Here is a 16,947-nt window from a genome sequence, read left to right as displayed (position 1 = left end):
AATAATGTCACCGATTGGATTTCATGCCTAAGGTGGCATTAGAACTATCTCCAGCACTACCACTACAGCAAACTGGCTCATTGGAAATACTGATCTTTCCAAAGATAGATTGCACAAACATCACCCATTAATTCCTCCCATTTGCATTAGGTTTTGTAAAACAATGGAGCAAAGTGGCAATTTATGAACCAACAATTAAAAATAATGGACTTTGGACAAAACTTTATAAATATGATTAAAACAATACATAATAAACGAACGGCGAAAGTGATTGTAAATGGAGACTACACAGATAACTTTTGAGATAAGAAAAGGTACAAGGCAAGGATGTCCATTATCTCCATTGTTATTTATTTTAACTTTGGAAGTTCTAAATAGAAATATTAGACAAGATACAGAAATTAAAGGACTAGAAATAAAAGGTGAAACATACAAATTGCAAGCATTTGCAGATTATTTGGTATTTATCCTAGAAGAACCTTTGGGGACGATTCCTAAACTACTGGAAAAGATAGAACAGTATGAAGAAATAGCAGGACTGAAAATAAACAGAGAAAAAATTAAAGTAATAGTTAAAAATCTCTCAGATAAGCAAAAAAAATGTCAGAAAAAATACAAATAGTCAAAGCTGGGAATATATTTAATGGCAAGATGTTCAACAATAAAAGAAGATACTTATACAAAATTATTGAACCAAATAAGATTGGATTTGGAAAAATGGAAAAACTTGTAACTGTCAATATTAGGAAGAATTGCTACAGTGAAAATGAATATACTACCAAAAATTTTATTTCTATTCCAAACAATACCTATAAAATGAGAAAAAATTATTTGAAGATTTAAATTCATTGATTTTGAAATTTATTTGGTAAGGAAAGAAAGCTAGAATCAAGATGAAAATGTTACAAGAAGCCAAGGAAAATGGAGGTTTTGGTTTGCCAGAGTGGGTCTTATATTAATAATAATAATAAAGTTGGAAGGGACCTTGGAGGTCATCTAGTCCAACCCCCTGCTCAGTCAGGAAACCCTATACCATCTCGGACAAATGGCTGTCCAATCTCGTCTTAAAAACTTCCAGTGTTGGAACATTCACCGCTTCTGGAGGCAAGTTGTTGCACTGGTTAATTGTTCTAACTGTCAGGAAGTTTCCCCTTAGTTCTAAGTTGCTTCTCTCCTTGCTTAGTTTCCATCCATTGCTTCTTGTCCTGCCTTCAGGCGCCTTAGAAAATAGCTTGACTCCCTCTTCTTTGTGGCAGCCCCTTATCAAGCATCCGTATTAACACGGGTAAAAGAATGGGTAATTTTTAGAAACAAAAGGTTATTATATTTGGAGGGACATGATTTACAACTGGGGTGGTACGCTTTTTTATGGTATGGAAAAAGTAAAATTCATAAGTACTTTCAAAATCACTATATAAGAAATGCATTATTATCAACATGGGAAAAAAATAAAATGTAAAATATATCTGAAAATTCCAGGTTGGCTTTCAACAATGGAAGCATTTGTACATCCAAATTTAGTTAATTTTGAAAAAATCCGGACATACAGAGATATTCTAAATTCTGAAGTGAACTTAAAATCTAAACAAGAAATGGAAAATCAGGGTATCAATCTGTCATGGTGGGCATACTTACAAATGCAAGTTAGATATGATAAAGATGTTAAACTGTATGGATTTTATAAGGAGCAAACCTTGTTTGATAAGATAGTATTAACTTCTGATGAGAAACTAATTAAATTTGAATTTTAAATTTGAAAATGGAAAGCGAACAAGTTAAAGAAACAATGATAAGATGGGCAAAAAAATTTGGATACAATATAGAATAAGAAAAATGGCAAAACTTGTGGGAAAGAAACTATAAACTGACAATGTCAACTTCTTACAAAGAAAACTTATATAAAATGTTTTACAGATGGCACTTGCCACCAGCAAAACTAGCAAAAATGTTTAAAAACATGTCAGATAGATGTTGGAAATGCAAACACAAGTCAGGTACTTATTACCATGTTTGGTGGACATGTGCCAAAGCAAAGAGTTATTGGAAAAAAATATATACATGGCTAGAAAAGATGTTGGGAAAATTTGTAGATTTAAACCTGAACTTTTTTTTATTAGGTATAATGCCAGAAAAGACTGATAAACAAAGCATATATTTGATTTTACATGTAACAACAGCGGCAAGAATTATATTCGCACAATATTGGAAAAATGAAGAACTACCATCAGATGAAGAAATAATAAAAAAAATACTAGAATATGCGGAGATCGATAGACTGACTTTGAGGTTGAAAGAAAAAGAAGAAGTGGAATATTATCAAACTTGGGATTTATTTTATTAATGGCTAGAGGAAAAAATAAAGGATTAGGAATTAAATTTGTATTAGTGAATGTAAACTCAGAAAGCACGTTTGTTAAACAAGTACTATTGAACATGAAAAATCAATAAAAATCTTATAAAAAAATAAAAATAAAACAATGGAGCAAAGGCAGAGAAAAGATATTTCTTTAATAATATTTTATTAATTTTCCAATTTTACATTTAAGTATTTAAAAAGCAACATGGTGGCTACGTTAATAACATACAAAAATCTTTAGTACGAATCTCAAGTTACAACATCAAATATTTCCTCTCTTTTTCCATTAATATCTACTATCTCATATTTAAGCTAATACAGTTCTTATTATATCAACTAAGTAAAAACATCATTATTACATTTATCAATAAATTTTTAGCTATACATATCTTAATTACTTTTATATTCAATATTTATAGACAATGTCCTGTTATTGATTTTTTCCTAATTTTTAGTTTCCCATCAATATCCAAATTTAACATTTGATATTTATAATTTCCAAGCTTTAGGTAACCAAAGTTTCCCTTATCTCAATCATAACAGAATCTAATATTCAAAATACACATCTATTTGAATATAGTCTTGTTCTATTTCCTAAAAGTTATCTATTTCCCACCATATTAAATCATCTAATTAGTAACACAGTGTCCCCTTTAATAAATCAAAACCATTAAATATATCATTGATGAAAAATCTTTTAGAGACCGAGTGCCCAAAACCCACCCCCCACCCTGTCCCTGCTCCGCCCTGCCCACTGGGCCACCCACCACCTCCACGGCCTACCACAGATCACCCAGGTAGCCCAGCAGCGCTATGGTGGCCATGCCCTCCGCCCATGCCCCGCAACATCATCTGCGCATGACGGGAGCAAGGGCAGAGTCTTTTTCCCGCTGCCTGGCTACCATGTCCTTGGCTGCGCTGCTTCGCATGGGCTGCGTCCAGGGCCAACTCTCCGGGGGGGGCTACTGGTGAGGGGGCCATGGGAAGAGGCGGGGCTGGGGAGATGGTACGTGTGCCCACAGAGAGGGCTCTGAGTGCCGCTTCTGGCACCCATGCCATAGGTTCACCACCACTGATATATATTGTCTGGGTTAATCAATAAATCAAACATATTTATAATACTCTTTTTTCTTTTGGGTCTATTTTTAAATATAATATTATTATTAATAATAATAATAATATCTGTAATAACATCAAACATCCACATCTGCCTATCCCAGGTCCTTGGTAAGGACTTGATAGGTAGACAAAATGCCAAATCCAGTCTGAACATCTGGCTGACTCGGCAATGATCCATAGTAATAATAATAATAATAATAAAGTTGGAAGGGACCTTGGAAGTCATCTGGTCCAACCCCCTGTTCAGGCAGGAAATCCTATACCATTTCAGACAAATGGCCGTCCAGTCTCTTCTTAAAAACTTCCAGTGTTGGAGCATTCACCACCTCTGGAGATAGGTTGTTCCACTGGTTAATTGTTCTAACTGTCAGGAAGTTTCTCCTTAGTTCTAGGTTGCTTCTCTCCTTGATTAGTTTCCATCCATTGCTTCTTGTTCTGCCTTCAGGCACCTTGGAAAATAGCTTGATTCCCTCTTCTTTGTGGCAGCCCGAGATATTGGAACACTGCTATCATGTCCCCCCTCGTCCTTCTCTTCATTAAACTAGACATACCCAATTCCAGCAACCGTTCCTTATATGTTTTAGCCTCCAGTCCCCTAATCAGCTTTGTTGCTCTTCTCTGTACTCTTTCTCGAGTCTCAACATCTTTTTTACATCGTGGTGACCAAAACTGGATGCAGTATTCCAAGTGTGGCCTTACCAAGGCATTGTAAAGTGGTATTAATACTTCATATGATCTTGATTCTATTGCTCTGTTAATGAAGCCTAGCATCTGTGTTGGCCTTTTTGGCAGCTGCAGCACACTGCTGGCTCATATTTAAGTGATTGTCCACTAGGACTCCAAGGTCCCTCTCACAGTTACTACTATTGAGCAAGGTACCCCCTATACTATACCTGTACATTTGGTTTTTCTTGCCTAAATGTAGAACCTTGTTTTTTTCACCATTGAATTTCATTTTTTTAAACAGTGCCCAGTGTTCAAGTCTGTCCAGATCCTTCTGTATCTTAAGCCTGTCTTCTGGAGTGTTGGCTATTCCTGCCAGCTTGGTGTCATCTGCAAACAAATAGAATCCATATTTTCAACTAGTTTCCAAATATTTTAAATTTAATGACTAAAATTCCCCTTATCTCAACTTCTCCCTTTAACCCTCTAATTAGTAATATGAAATCCCCTCTAATAAATCAAAACCCTAATTTTCTTCAGCCTTATTCGGGCTTTCATTTGCCAACTAGCCTTCCATGTCAGTGCTTTTAGATCATCAAATAGATCTCCCTCTATTATTATATATATTATTTGAAATAAGAGAGACCATTTAGTTGCCATTTTTTGTGAAGGGCTAGCTAGCCCATTTGTATTCATTAAATCGCCTCCCCATTGTTCCAGTTCACCATGATTGTCCTGATGTTTATCTTCCATTCAATCTGTTCTTCTTTCTCAAATTTCTTCTGATTTATATAGAAAGTCTTTTCCATTTTCAGTATTGTCACTCCCTTTTCTGGATTTTCCATTAACTGTATTTGTTAGTCAGTTGAGTCCTCTGTCTTAGTATTTGATTATTCCACTTCTTCTGTTATCTTCTGCATTGTTAGTTCTTTGGTTGTAGTCAAAATTTGGGTTTGTGTGTCTAAGCTGGCATCTTGTTCTTTTATGTTGGGTCTTATTTTGTCACAAGCTGAAAGAATGGTTTAATGTATTGCTTTCAACATGGAAAGGATCTTTTCCTGGTCTTCATCCATATTCTCCTAATAATGTGTTGACTTTAAAATCAGATGTTAAAATAATTTTATAACTAGGTATGGGACCTTTATTTCATGTGTTTATAGGTAGTCTTTATAGTAGAAGTCATTTGTCAAGTAAGATTTTATAGCCCAAGGTATTTCATCATCTCATATAATAACCAATGTTCCTCAAATAGAGAGATAGGAAGGCAATTCCCCACATATAACTCTGAAAGTCAGTAATGGTTTACATTCATAGTTCAAGCAGGCCAATGATGCCGCCCAGAAGTTCTCTTTACAGCAGTTTCTCACATGTGGTATTCAAGGTCGAAAGAGTTTTATCTGTAGTCTGGGCTTCAAGCCAAGTCTTTTAGGCAATAATAAGTTGTAATACCAAACTTCGCCACAAGATGTCACCAATGCCGTTTAAAACCTTTTAAGTCCTCCGTTTTTATAATAGTTTTTCAAAGTTTATTACTTTTCTTTTTAGATAAAAATCAGCGTATTCAGTAGAAATAATAATAAGAACATTTTAAGGAAAACTTTTTAGTCCCTAAATTTCAGAAATATATGCATCCAATTAGATTAAAGTTGTTTTTATAATTGCTTTGTCTCCCCTGGGTAGTCAATCACCGCTGTTCTTACAGGGTGGGGCAGGAATTCCCTTCCCTCTCTCCTCAGGGCAGCTTTTCAAGAAAGATATTTAGAGTCTTAAAGAGAAGATCAGATCTCACCCAGTTTCATCCGCGTTGCTTTCAAGGTGCCTGGTAGTAATTTTGACTTTGGCTGTCAGCAGCTTAATGACGAGCCATATTGCTATGGCTGGTCTTTCCCCTGCTGGTTTGGAGAACCGCCCTCCCATGATCAAGTGGGGATCCCCTCCTCATTCATCACCCCTACAGGGCGACTTTCTACCCTTTCCAGGGTCCCCCAGTGGGATGAAATCGGATGCTGAAGACGGCGTTCGCCTCCATGCGTCCAAAGGCACCGATGGCAAACCGGAAGCTCTCAGAAAAGATATTTCCAAGAGGAACTGTCACCAGAGATGTGAACAAATCCTGAACAAATTCCTTCTGTCAATCATAACAAACAACATGTTAATCAAAGGAAGTCTGGCTTCTTTGTTCCCCCAATTTTCTGTGCATCAATTGCAAAGGAAAGGTGCTTTCTCCATTCCCAAGTGAAATGGTACCTAAGCAAAAAGCACTGCTTCATAGTCTTATAAATCTCTCTTCCTTTTAGCTATGGCAGAAAACTTTAAAAACTGTGGTATGTTATAGCAAGAGTTTCTACATTTCTCTTTATGCCTCTTCCTATTGGTTAAAATTGCCTTCATTTTGGAGGTTCTTCCTGAACTGTATACTTTTATCATTCTTTGAATATAGTATGCTGCTGGCTGGGCTCCAAGTCACACTTTTATTGACTTGAACGATGTATTATTTTTAATCTTTTTAACTGGTAGGTTTGTAAAATTATGCCATTTGTAATCATGCCAACCTAATTATAATTAAAGGTGAAAACACAGTGTGCAGAGAATTTTCCAGAAGATATCATGTTAGTGACTATGTATGTGTAATTTAGGTTTAGGAATGTTAAATAATGGAGAAAATTATTGGCGGATTACCTCAACATTCCATCTCCTTTAATAATAGATCAACTTTAATATGGACAACACATAATTCAGGAATTATATGAAATAATAGGCAGGAAAAAGTACACTAGATTATTCATAATTAAAGAGAATTAATCTTGGAATGTTAAATGTTGAAAATATTTTTTTTATAATTCAACCATTAAATAAAGTAATTGACTGATATCTCTTTAACTCAGAACTATTTTGATTCTACTTAACAGAATAAAACTGTTCAACTTATGTACATAAATTAAAAGTTCTCTTGTTTTATCTTTACAGACAAGAACACAGATATCATAATCTCCATTTCAGATTAGTCAAGCAGAGTTTTTAAAAATACAAAAGGGGTCTTAGATTAAATCATCTTTCACTTTGAAATTTTAATATAATCTTGAAGGATGTAAAATAGTGCATCTTAGCAATGGCTTGCCAATACATTGAAAAAATGAAAGACTTCATCCTTATCTAATGCAGCCACTTCTGTTGAACATTCGGTACATTTTACTGGGTGATATATCTCTTCTTCCTGGCTTTCTGAGCCAGTAGCTGATTCGCTACTCTGCTTAATTTTCTTGTGTCCTCTCTTTGTCTTCTTTTTCAGTGGGTGTTTATATTTCAAAATTTCGTCTTTGACAACTGTACAGTTCATCACAAACATTGCTCTGTACTGAGTTCTGTATAATTCATGCCTAAAAAGACCAGGGGAGAAGGAAAAACATAGTGACCTTGACTGATTAAATATTTCAAAATTGATAACCCTTTAAATATTAAATGGCATCTGAGGCACCCCAGGCTCTGCTTATTGACCCACACATGGGCACCTCACTTAACAATCATCATGACTTGCAACTGTAATCTGCAGGCTCTATTACAGCTATAACTCAAGGGTTACCTGTATAGCTCATATTACCATTTTATTCTGAACTTCAAAAATAATGAATCTCCCTTCTCTACACTGTATGTCTTATTTGTTTTTAATTTGTAACTTTAAGGCAGGGAGAGACTTGCTAGGTTGATGTGATCCATCTTAGATAATAATTGCCTGCTGTTACTCAAACTATTGTACTGTTATGCCAAATTCAATTGCATCAGTGAACTGACAGAAGTATATTCACTAGTGAAACTAATTCTTCCTCCCAGTCTGCTGGATAAGATGGAAGAATCCATCGCAGCAGATTCGGGGCAGGCTGCATATGAAGAATGGAAACTTTCATCACATAACAGATATGAATAGGTTTCTGCATCTAAATGTACTGGTAAAGAAATTATTCGGTTCATGTTTTCACTATTGACAAACTAATGATGAAAAATTATGTATGGGTAGTCCTTGACTTACAACCATTGATTTAGTAACTGTTCAAAGTTAATGATTGGATTTCACACTTATGACCCTTGCAGCATCCCCATGCTCAGGTGATAAAAATTTGGGTGCTTAGTAACTGGCACGTATTTATGACAGTTGCACTGTCCAAAGATCATGTGATCATCATTTGTAACCTTCCCAGTTGACTTTCAACAAGCCAAGTCAATAGGAGAAGCTTAACAATTGCAGTGATTCGCTTAACTGTAGCAAAAAAAGGTTGTAAAATGGGACACAACTCACTTAACCGTCTTGCTTAGCAGTGGAAATTTGGAGTTCAGTTGTGGTTGTAAATCGAAAACTATTTATACGAAGTCCTTTTTTTTTTTTTTAGGACATGCAAGGTACATATCTCCAGAAACTGAATTGAAAATTAAACTATTAAACTAACCACATAAATATTAGCTTATATTATACAAAATTCAAATCATTACCTTTGACAATCAAGGCATAATGTTGTCATACAAGCAGGACAGTTCAAAATAGCATCACTGTTGGGAATGGCAGGAGGCTTTTCTTGTTGTTGTGACTGAACATTTCTTATATTATGATAACTTCAGTGAGAAAGCACAAAAGTAAAGAAGCATTACTATTAGTATAGCAATTTTTATTGATATGATGCATACCAAAAACCAAGAAATGATGGATGATGTTCAATGTCCTAACTACATAAATATCACACCAAAATGAAATGGCTTCACACTCTACCCACCCTTTTGATACAGGTTTTACACAAATTCTTATTTCCCTCTTGATTACCATATTATTCATATTTAATGCAAGCAGGAACAAACTGACATGAGAAACCCAACAAGACAATCCCACATCACTCCAGGAACACAAACAGATGACACCCTGAAGAAGGTGCTAATGTCATCAGGCCAATGCTGGCAGAACTAGAGATCTCTTATATAATTATTGAATGGGCAATTGGAAAGTTGATGTTTATATAACACCCCCCCCCCAAAAAAACCCAATTATTATTTAACTGCAGGAATGGAAGTCAGATCTAAGTTCTGATTCTTTACAATCTCTCTAGTGCATGTATCTCAATGCAATTTTATCATATGTACATTTGTATAATTACTAGAAAATCCAGCAATGCAAATGAAATATCTTCCTGCCTTAAACTAGCTTAAAATGTTATTCCAACTGGCATAGCTTTCCCTAACTGAATGTACAGGAAGGAGTTACCAGACACCAAGACGCATCTGATGTACCAATAATTAAATAAAAAATTACAACAATGGCAGAAAATCAGAAATATGTAAATACATGTTCTGGTATAATGTTGCAGGATCCAGTCTGGGTCGGCCACTGGGACCAGAGGTCTTTGTCTTCCAAGCTTACAGACTTGTCCTGTCAACAGGAGTGCTGATTTTCCACTTAAAAGGTGAGGGCTGGGCAGCAAAAGCAAATGACAGCTAATGACTTAAAAGCCATCCATCAACACACCCCAATCAACATTTAAAAAGCCACTTACAACAGGCACTATAAATACCACACACACAACAGCACACACCCTGCTCGAGAGAAGATGAAGATGGGCTCCAGCACAAATCCAAAAGCTCGGAAGACAAAAACCCTGGTCCCGGTGACTGACTCACATTGGATCCTGGAACTCTTATCATAATTTATTCCAAAATAAAAAAATAAATAAAACTAAATCTGCCAGCAGCAGGTAGGTGGATTTGGTTACAATGGTGAGTGCACCATGGGGAGACTTGAAAGAATAGGTTAGAGATAGACTGTCATGAAGATTATCTATATGGTCATTAGGAGTTTAAAATGACTTGATGGCACACAATCAAATCTAATCACCCTAAAAGTAAAATTAAAACTTCACACTAAAAAAAAAAGGTAGGTAATAAAATTTGCAGTGACATAAAATACTGACAGAAATAAAAAATTCTATGATATAATCCCAGAAGTCTCAATAATTAATGTAACCTGATTACAGCAGACAACCAATTGTCTGAAATGGTATAGGGCAGGGGTAGGCAACCTTGGCTCTTTTATGACTCGTGGACTTCAACTCCCAGAATTCCTGAGCCAGCTGTGCTGGCTCAGGAATTCTGGGAGTTGAAGTCCACGAGTCATAAAAGAGCCAAGGTTGCCTACCCGATATAGGGTTTCCTGCCTGAGCAGAAGGTTGGACTAGAAGACCTCCAAAGTCCCTTCCAGCCATGTTATAATGTTATATTGTTGTTATATTGTTAATTTCCATCTTGGGGATTCCGAAAAAAAGATGATGTTAAGGCAATAAGATGATCTGTGGACCACATGAACTATGGGGAAAATGCAATTTATTTACTGTATCAATTTATATTCCACCATATTCTGGAAACTTTAGGCAGTATCTAAATTTAAATGCATAATCTAGTTGAGTTCAGACCTTTAAAGCTCTGAGTTCTTAATGTAAGCTAGTTTTAATCACAGAGTAAAGTTTCATTCAAAATTATCATTTTTCTTACCTCCTTCTTATCGAATCTACCCATTCCTGATCTCTATTGTCTTCTTCTGGATCATAAAATAACTCATCATTAGTTGGAATTCGCCGTTCATGTTTCCTCTTTTTTCTGGCTTCTGTAGAACCTGTCATGTTTGAGACAGATTATATTTGTAGTCAGATTATAGACCCAAAATGTATAACTCAAAAACCAAAGCTCCTGTTGAATTAACAGCCCCTGGATGGGTATGTACGAAAAATATTCCAAACAGGTATCTCCTAAAGGTGATAGTTTAAATTTGGTCTTACCCAGTTTGATATCTCCATATATTATAGTCACATATATAGAGTTTCTCAGTTACTTATGCCTGGGCACCCCATGTATGGATTAGTACAATGCATTCTAGATAGGGCTGTCCTTGAAGACTACTTGGAAGCTACAATTACAAATGTAGCATCTCAAGTGGTTGTGAGTTTGGTACAGGTGTGCTTTGTTTTATATTGTTAGAGAAATGCTTACGAGTGACCTGAATTAGAATTTCAATATTCTTGTATCTGTTCATTGTGTTTTTATTTATTTATCACATTTATATGGCACCCATCTCACCATCCAAAGCAACTTTAGGTGGCTTACAGTATGTTCGTCTTCATCATCCAGAATATATTGGTTAAGATAGGAAGTCATTTGAATGTGTTTAATAAATAAAATAAATAATATATATTCACAGTATTAATTTACTGTTGTCAAAAATAGACAAAATTAGAATCAACTTTCACAGGCTAAAAATCAATGCCATCTTCCAATGGCTTGTAAGTGTGTATTGGAGGGGGAAGGGGGAAATACACATTCAACTTTTGTGCAGGTCAAATTTATAGACTAAAAAGAATACTGTAATCCTTAAGGAAAGATAAACACAAAAAACTCACCTGTCTTCATTGTTTCATTTTGGATAGTGAGATGGACAATGTATACATTTAATTAATAAATAAGTGGCATCCATGATGGCATCCACAGAATTGTATACTAAATTTGCATGGAGATGTATATGTGTTCATTTCATTTGCATTTTTTAAATTAACAAACAAAATAAAACTAGCACTTCAGATTTTTAGAACTTATTTTGTATTTGGAAGACAAAGGAATTTTACTGTTTATGTTTTTACACAGGCTATAAAATTATTGGTTATTTACCTACTACATCTTCATCATCTGAATCGGAATCAAAATAAATATCATCGTAATACTTAGAAGTGGAAACAGATTCAGACTGCCCAGCAAGAGAAGCATCACCTAATTCATAAGAAATATACAATTATGAGATCATTATATAGAAGCAAATATGTACATATCCTTCTAGTTATACATTGAAATTTCATGTAACTGTTAATTGCTTTGGTGTTTATATTCTTTACATGTAAGATCAACTGTACTCAGATACTGCTTTCACAGTAATCAACCAAAAACCTACAGGAACCTATAAGCAAAAAATTGGGTCCAAATATTCTGTCTGTCTCAGCAACTGGTACCAAGATCTAATCCAGGAGGTAATGTATAACCAGTATAGCCCTATAAATATAGATGGTCTTCTTCATAAATTGTTCTAATTCTCCTTTAAACCCATGCAGTCAGTTAGCTATGCCCAGATGTTAATAATAGTTCCTTTTTAAGCAATAGCTTAGCAAATGATGTATTAATCTTTATTCCAACATCTCTCAAAAAACACCAGAGATGATCACCCTGCCAACAATACTGTGAGTGATTCTGTTGGAAGAATATGCTTATTCAAAATACCTAGAGTGCAATCCTATACAAAATGCACTCATAAGCAAATCCCAGCATAGGATTGCATTGTCAGTTAATTGCATAAAAAAGCAACTATTTGATTCAGTGTCAATATCCTGGCCTCTCATTACAATGATCCTACAATTGCACAAATTAAATTGATTCCTCAGTGAATATGAGAAACCCTGTATCTTCTAGACTTAAAATCTTAAGTAGGCACAAATCTGTTTCAAATGCTTGGAGTGCCTTGACACAGAAACACCACACTCCTTCACAGCAAATTACCTTTCAATCTTCAAAGTACAGCTGCCTGAATGAGATTTCTGTTGTTTAAATATTTAAATGTAACAATATTATTAAAAAATATTAGTAAAATAGAAATGTATATTAGCAATTTTATTAACAAGCATTCTCTACATTTATTGATGGAAAATGTGAAGAGACCAGATATTGGAAATATAGTCTTGAGTCCTGTTGCCCTGTTTAAATTTTGTAATTGCTTGGAATTAAAAAAATGAGCACTTTGATTTATTTTGATTGCTATTTTTGCAGCACAACAGGTCTCAGAACTACAGTTCCATTATCCAGTCTCTTCATATTGCTCAATACTTAGAGTTGAATATCCCCTCATGGTTGCAGCAAATTGGCGAAATTAGTTGGAATGAGCTGATCTTCCCCAAACTAATCAGCGTTAAAAAGACCTGGAAAGCCAATTCATATTTTTAAATTCTGGAAAAATGTTTACCTGAAAGTTGTGACTTCCACTGGCCTTCCATATTTTTCATGGTGCAGCTAAGTTCAGCTTCCATTTCCTTTTCGAATTCATCATCACTAGAAGATTCACTTTCTCCTGTGAGACATTCCCGTATCAGTTTACGCTTCTGCTCTGGGGTACCATATAAGAGCACATCCACTTCATCTTCAGAACTACATGGTGTAGATGATGAGATATTAGAGATCATTATTTCAGCATGAATATCACACAGGTAGTCCTTGTTTAACATTACTTAAAGAAGATATTTCTAAGTAGTTTGTAATTAGCAGCTGGCTAGAAGCACCAGCTAGCCGGAGAAAATGTGAGTTTAACAGTTCACCTCACCTCAGAGAGATAATTATTTGAAGGACATTTATAAAAAGCAACTTTCTAAGTTAGGGGTGTCAAACTGGCAGCCCATGGGCTGAATGCGTCACATGCAGGCCATGCCCACCCTGGCTCCACAAAGGCAAAAAACATCATGATACGTCACGATACGTAATACCACATGACATGATCGAGTTTGACACCCGTGCTCTAAGTGAATTTATGTCTGCCCTTTCACAACAGCATTCTATTTTGATCTATATATCACTAAAATTCTCATTGTCATGACCTTTAACTGTACTGTACATAATATAGCAACAATTTTTAAACCAAGGTACCTCAAATGGGCTAATTTTCAGAATATGTCCAAAATCCAGGATTGATTATTATAGAATTTGTGAACGATATCCCTGCTTCAGTGCTACAGGATGCTATTGCAGTCACATGATCTTCATTTTTAATGTTCCGTGACAGTTTCCCAGACAGTCTCCCATCCCTCCCTCACCCAGCAGCAGCCATTCATTCACCTGCCTGCTGGGAAGGGATAAACAGAAAGGGAGGGAGGAAGCCCAAAGTTGCTCTTGCTCCCACTGCTTTACTGCCCACTCTGGTCATTCTGTTTCTCTGTTCAGGTAAGGAAATATTTCTGAAGCAATGACCCAACTGAGCACAGGTTGCCTACTATGGGATAATACTCAAATACATTACTAAGTAACATATTACTGTGCAAAACAGAACAGAGGCAGCTTGGTGATTCCTTAGTTAAAAATAAGCAAGAGCGATTCTCAAAATCAAAATTTACGAAGCCCTTTAAGATATAACATCGAAAAGAAAAACGTAAAGATCTCAAAGGGATTTTTTGCAAAATGTAGAAAGCGGCAGATTGCAACACACAGCTGTTTCACATGATCTCAGAAAAGTAACTAAAGATCTCTCGACAGTAACTAATTAAGAGAGATCTCCTCGTTTTGCCTTCGGCTGACGATCGCGAAACATCCCAACCCCACACAGATTTAAGAAAACGCAAAGATATCGTCGGCTGCCTTCCCAAACCCAAAAGACCTGCTCTGCGCTGGATCTTCGTCGCTGGGCTCTTCAATCACATAAGGATCATCTTCTTCCCGCAGAGAACTCATACCGGCCACTTCGTTGTAAACAATCCTTGTCAATTTGTTCCTCCAACTAGCACAAAACGCCTTTTCCGTCACTTCCTCTTCCGCTAAGCCTGGCGTTGGTCCCATCAGTTTCTGAGTCCGCAGAGAAATCCGGAAAGCGTTTAGTTCCGGTTTCAAGCTTCATGCGCTGGTATGTGCTTCTCTGCGCCTACATCTAGTACTCACTCGGATTTGCAGTCCAAAATCCCTGATCTTGGAAAAACACCGGGGAAAGGATAAAGCAGCCAATTAAAGCGACGCGAATCTTCCAAAACGCCCAATCTGCCTTCGCTCGCAAGACAAAAACTCCTCAGGCTTGCAGAGGGGAAAGGCTGAAAAACGCCTGGGGACAGGAAGAGACTCTGTCCACTATTAAAATCTGGAATGGGATCAGACTGTGTCTGAACAGGGGAAGCTTCCCATTTATAAAAAGAAAAAAAGTTTTGGATTCACAATAGGAACCCAGGGAGTTTTTTCTACGTCGCCTGATATGAGTTTGCCTATTAAGACTTACAATTCAGGATATCGATGCTGGTAGGATTTCTTTAACTCTTTCGCTACGGAGTAATCAGTCATATTTTAATTTTAAATTGTATGCATTTTTCCTTAATAAATATCACTAATGTTTCAGAATATTCTAGCCTCTTTATTCTTCTATCTACTAGTTAAGATGCTATAACACAGTGGTTCTCAACGTGTGGGTCAGGACCCCATTTGGGGTCGAACGACTATTTCACGGGGGTCGCCAAACAACGCAGTCCGCCATTTTCCCCCCCTTTTCCTTAGCTGTGCTACTCCCTTTTATTGTACTGGCTTTTGAAAGCCAATAGAATAGACTCTCTTGAATAGAGTCTAATTCTATTGGCTTTCAAAAGCCAATAGGAATTGTCCAGGCTGTCTCTGCCCTGCTGAGCCTGTCAAAAGTCCCATTCTGCAAACGGTGCTGCACCAGTTGATTAGTCCTCGACTTACGACCGGTTGGGGGTCGCAGCATTAAAAAGGTTGAGAACCACAGCTATAACACAACAGCACATAAGATGTGGTTCACATATCACACTATACCAGTGTTTCCCAAGCTCAGCATTTTAAAGATTTATGCAACTCCCGGATTTTCCACCTTTTTCTAATTATTTAATTGGATATAGCAGGGTGCTGGTTAGTCACAGTGTTCTACATAGGGCTTTTCAACCGCTGGTACTTTAGCATCTGGCAGGTGGTACGCAACCCCTAACCAAGTGTAGCGGGGGAGGCAACCAGCTAAAACCGCATAGGCCTGGAGATCAGCTGGAGCTGCAGGGCTCGGCAGAAGCCCCAGGATCTGCATGCGTGGCTGTAGGCTGATTGGAGCTTCCGGCACACCCAGAAGAGAAGAGGGCAAAGAGAGGAGAAGCTATAAAAGAGCAGGTTTTGAATGGAGAGGGAGAGGGGAAAAAAAACACATGGAGAAAGAATAGAAAAGGTTTTTGTTAGCAAAGCAGTGAGGAGAGAGCAAGCGAGAGGGGTCTTTCCAGGCCACGGAGGAGTGAGTGAGCAAGCGACCTTTGAAAGCGACAGCAGTGAGAGAGAGCAAGTGGTGTTTGGAAGCGACGGAGCAGTGAGTGAGTGAGCAAGCCAGAGGCCTTAGAAAGAGACGGAGCGGAGGCGGAAATAATGATTTAAAGTGGTTCACAGAGTAGCAATGAACTACTCTACATAGTGATCAGCCTTTACCTCAAATAGTATACAGTTCTGGACACCACACTTACAAAAGTCAGAAAAATTGGAACAGGCTCAGAATACAAGATGTTCAATGGACCAGAAATTATGCCATATGAAGAAAGTGAAGTAACTAGGAAATGTTTAACCTTAAGAAACAATTGAGAGAGGAGATGACAGACGTCAAGATCTGTATTCCAAGGTATAAAATACAGAATAAGCAATTTAAATGGTAGAAAGGCACATTCTAATTGAATGTTAGAAAAAATTCTAACAAAACAGATTGACAGAGAAATTAATTACCCAGTAATTAGAGCCCAGTTGGTGGGCTCTATTTCATTGAATATATTCAAGTGGCAACTAAGAGATCAAAGGCCTGGAGACTAAAACATATGAAGAATGGTTGCAGGATTTGGGTTTGGCTAGTCTAAAGAAAAGAAGAAATGGGGGTGACAAGATAGCAGTATTCCAGTATTTGAGGGGCTGCCACAAAGATGAGGGCATCAAACTATTCTCCAGAGGGCAGGACAAGAAACAATGGTTGGAAACTGATCAAAGAGAGAAGCAACCTGGAATTAAGGATAAACTTCCTAACAATT

The 16,947-nt window shown here is 36.8% G+C and overlaps 1 protein-coding gene across 1 annotated transcript; it reads right to left on the bottom strand.

Moving 5' to 3' along the window:
- Positions 1 to 6,813: 6,813 nt before the first annotated feature.
- LOC120311829 (E2F associated phosphoprotein) lies at positions 6,814 to 14,712 on the bottom strand. The gene is made up of 6 exons (XM_039351848.1): positions 14,562 to 14,712; positions 13,164 to 13,345; positions 11,828 to 11,926; positions 10,661 to 10,781; positions 8,621 to 8,740; positions 6,814 to 7,515 (listed from the first exon to the last, which is right to left on the bottom strand). The coding sequence occupies exons 1-6, from the start codon at positions 14,633 to 14,635 to the stop codon at positions 7,242 to 7,244; spliced, it is 870 nt and encodes a 289-aa protein (XP_039207782.1). The 5' UTR covers positions 14,636 to 14,712; the 3' UTR covers positions 6,814 to 7,241.
- Positions 14,713 to 16,947: the final 2,235 nt, after the last annotated feature.

Source organism: Crotalus tigris, unplaced genomic scaffold (assembly GCF_016545835.1).
Source record: "Crotalus tigris isolate CLP2741 ecotype Arizona unplaced genomic scaffold, ASM1654583v1 scf7180000018371.15429387391:27106975, whole genome shotgun sequence".
NCBI classification, from domain to species: Eukaryota; Metazoa; Chordata; class Lepidosauria; order Squamata; family Viperidae; genus Crotalus; species Crotalus tigris.
The sequence above is the reverse complement of the archived record's forward strand: the minus strand, read 5'-3'. Positions and strand labels throughout refer to the sequence as shown.

Coding starts and splice junctions, on each gene's coding strand:
- LOC120311829 (XM_039351848.1), bottom strand. CDS start 14,635: ATGAGTTCTCTGCGGGAAGAAGATGATCCTTATGTGATTGAAGAGCCC. Junction 13,346..14,561: donor GAAGATCCAGCGCAGAGCAG/GTCTTTTGGGTT, acceptor TACACCATGTAG/TTCTGAAGATGAAGTGGATG. Junction 7,516..8,620: donor TTATGCCTTGATTGTCAAAG/GTAATGATTTGA, acceptor TGGTCTTTTTAG/GCATGAATTATACAGAACTC.